The sequence below is a fragment of the Myotis brandtii genome, unplaced genomic scaffold (genome assembly GCF_000412655.1).
Source record: "Myotis brandtii unplaced genomic scaffold, ASM41265v1 scaffold292, whole genome shotgun sequence".
NCBI classification, from domain to species: domain Eukaryota; kingdom Metazoa; phylum Chordata; class Mammalia; order Chiroptera; family Vespertilionidae; genus Myotis; species Myotis brandtii.
This window is the reverse complement of record NW_005361156.1, coordinates 179,038-181,900: the sequence shown is the minus strand read 5'-3', so window position 1 is coordinate 181,900 and position 2,863 is coordinate 179,038. Positions and strand designations below refer to the sequence as shown.

General features: G+C 62.1%; 1 protein-coding gene across 1 annotated transcript in view; it reads left to right on the top strand.

Annotated features, from left to right (window-relative positions):
* The window catches only part of CASKIN1 (CASK interacting protein 1), a 14,033-nt gene that overhangs the window by 6,806 nt on the left and 4,364 nt on the right, over positions 1-2,863 (top strand). The window contains exons 15-18 of the mRNA XM_005869366.2: positions 171-281; positions 365-466; positions 1,890-2,028; positions 2,103-2,862. Coding sequence (XP_005869428.2) covers positions 171-281; positions 365-466; positions 1,890-2,028; positions 2,103-2,862 — 1,112 coding nt within the window. The remainder of the gene's footprint in view (positions 1-170; positions 282-364; positions 467-1,889; positions 2,029-2,102; position 2,863) is intronic.

Genomic DNA, 2,863 nt, shown 5'->3' with positions numbered 1-2,863 from the left:
GCAGCGGTGCCTTGTGTCTTCCAGAGCGCTGAGGCTGTGAGCCAGTGGCTCGCCACGTAGCTGCTGCAGCTGTACGCCCCCAACTTCCTCAGCGCTGGCTACGACCTGCCCACCATCAGCCGCATGACCCCTGAGGTGAGCTCAACGGCTGGTTGCCTTGTGTCTTCCAGAGCGCTGAGGCTGTGAGCCAGTGGCTCGCCACGTTCCAGCTGCAGCTGTACGCCCCCAACTTCCTCAGCGCTGGCTACGACCTGCCCACCATCAGCCGCATGACCCCTGAGGTGAGCTGCCCAACGGCTGGCCACCAGCCACGACCCAGAAACAGATCCCCCACCTCCAGCTAACGGGCTGCTCCTCTGACTAGGACCTCACGGCCATTGGGGTCACCAAACCAGGCCACCGGAAGAAGATCACGGCAGAGATCAGCAGCCTCAGCATCCCCGACTGGCTGCCTGAGCACAAACCCGTAAGGCTCCCTGCACCCTGTGGCTGGGCCCAGGATGGGCAGATAGACAGACAGCCTGCCTCCCTGGCTGCAGCCCTCAGCTGCCCTCTGGAGCCCCAGGGAGTGGAGACCAGAGGACGGTCCCTCAGCGTGGCCCACCTGGATGACGTTTGTCCATCACAGGCACTGGAATCGGCCTCCCTGAGGCAGGAACGGGGGTGACGACCTGTGAGGGCCGTCAGGGTGAAGGGAGAATACCTCTCTCCACTCCACGCTCCTGCAGAGACCCCCCTCCATACTCAGGCAGTCACACAGGGACACCGGCACCCCAGCAACGCTGCCCCTTGCACACCTACCCAGGCACCAGAGAGGGGCCTGCGTTGATGGGATATGCTTGCACACACCAGGCATGTGCGTGGGGAAGATGTGTGAGTGTGCATGCTCCATGTACACAGACAGCACACGCACACTAAATATATTCAAGGTGCCCATTGATGACTGCACGCACACACCCACACATTTAACTGCACGTGCCAGCTGTGTTGACAGCTGACACCCACTCTGACTGCAGGCCGTGCTATTACTGACAGGCACTCATATGGTGGAACCGGTTCTGGGCCAGGAGAAGGTAGGCTCAGGGCCTGTTGCCTCAATGCTGCCTCTCTGGTTCTCACGCAGAGCTGTGATTCCCCATCCATTGATGGGGGCGATGCCATGACCACCAAAAGCCCGCAGGGCTGTGGGTCAGGGACAGGTAGGTTGACACTCATCTGCCTTGCCACACTCAGTCAGTGGCTCAGCGGTCCTCCCGGTGAGCACGTCGGGGTCCCAGGGGTCTCACTTGGCTCTTGCGGATATGCTGTGCGTTGGTGCGTTAGCGATGCCCTGCTGGGCGTGTGGACAGGTGGATGCCAGTCAGGAAGCCACTGGGCGGTGCTGGGTGAAGACTCTCATGGCTGTTTGCACACATGTGTGATGTGGCCGTGTGACTGTGCCTGATGCGGGTGGGAAGTTGTGAGAGGGTGTGAGCATGACACCGAGGGAAGTCAGTGCCCGTGTGTGGCTGTGATCCAGGGTATGCGTGTACACGTATCTGGTTGGTGGTACTGTGTATCTGCGTCCTTGACGTATGGTGTGTGTCCACTGGGTGCTGTCCCCATGGTTGCCTGGACAGGTGAGGAGGAAGTGCAGTCTTTCCCAAACGGTGTCCTGAAGATAGGGTTGCCCTGTGTGTGCGTGTTTGTGTGTGTTTGCACGTGCACGTGAGCTGGACTTGGGCTCCTGCTGAGGCTGCGCTGTCTCCAGAGCTGACACTTCTGTTGGTTTGTCCTCTGTTTGTCTGTACCGGGCTGGCCCGATGCCCCTGCCCCAGCAGCTCCCAGTAGTCGACGGGCTGTGGGTAGCCAGCTCTGGCTGCCCTCTGTGTCCCCTGCTCTGTATATAGGCTAACCTGGCTGTGTGGCTGTCCATGATCGGCCTGGCCCAGTACTACAAGGTGCTGGTGGACAATGGCTATGAGAACATCGACTTTATCACCGACATCACCTGGGAGGACCTGCAGGAGATCGGGATCACCAAGCTGGGTGAGGCTCCAGCCCCCACCACTTCCTGGTCCTTGCCACTCTCCCTGGCCTGACCTGCCCCATACCCCACTCAGGACACCAGAAGAAGCTGATGCTGGCAGTGAGGAAACTGGCAGAGCTGCAGAAGGCCGAGTACGCTAAGTATGAAGGGGGACCTCTGCGCCAGAAGGCGCCGCAGTCTCTGGAAGTGATGGCCATTGAGTCGCCGCCCCCTCCTGAGCCTGCCCCAGCTGAGTGCCAGTCTCCAAAGATGACCACCTTCCAGGACAGCGAGCTCAGTGGTGAGCTGCAGGCTGCCATGACTGGCCCGGCAGAGGGGGCTGCCACCCCTGCCGCTGCCGAGAAGCCCTCCAATCACCTGCCACCCACCTCCAGGGCCTCTGTGCGTCAGGAGCCCAGTCTGGGTGGGCGGGCACGGCATATGAGCAGCTCTCAGGAGCTGCTGGGTGATGGGTTCCCGGGGCCTGGCAGCCCTATGTCACGAAGCCAGGAGTACCTCCTGGATGAGGGACCAGCCCCTGGTACTCTGCCCAAGGAGGCTCGGCCCGGCCGCCACGGCCACAGCATCAAGCGGGCCAGTGTGCCTCCGGTGCCCGGCAAGCCACGGCAGGTCCTTCCACCAGGTGCCAGCCCCTTCACACCCCCCCAGACTCCCACGAAAGCTCGGCCAGGTTCCCCCCAGGCCCTGGGGGTGCCTCATGGTCCAGCCCCAGCCACAGCCAAGGTGAAGCCCACCCCACAGCTGCTGCCACCTATGGAGCGACCCATGTCGCCCCGCTCCCTGCCTCAGTCACCCACACACCGGGGCTTTGCCTATGTGCTGCCCCAGCCCGTG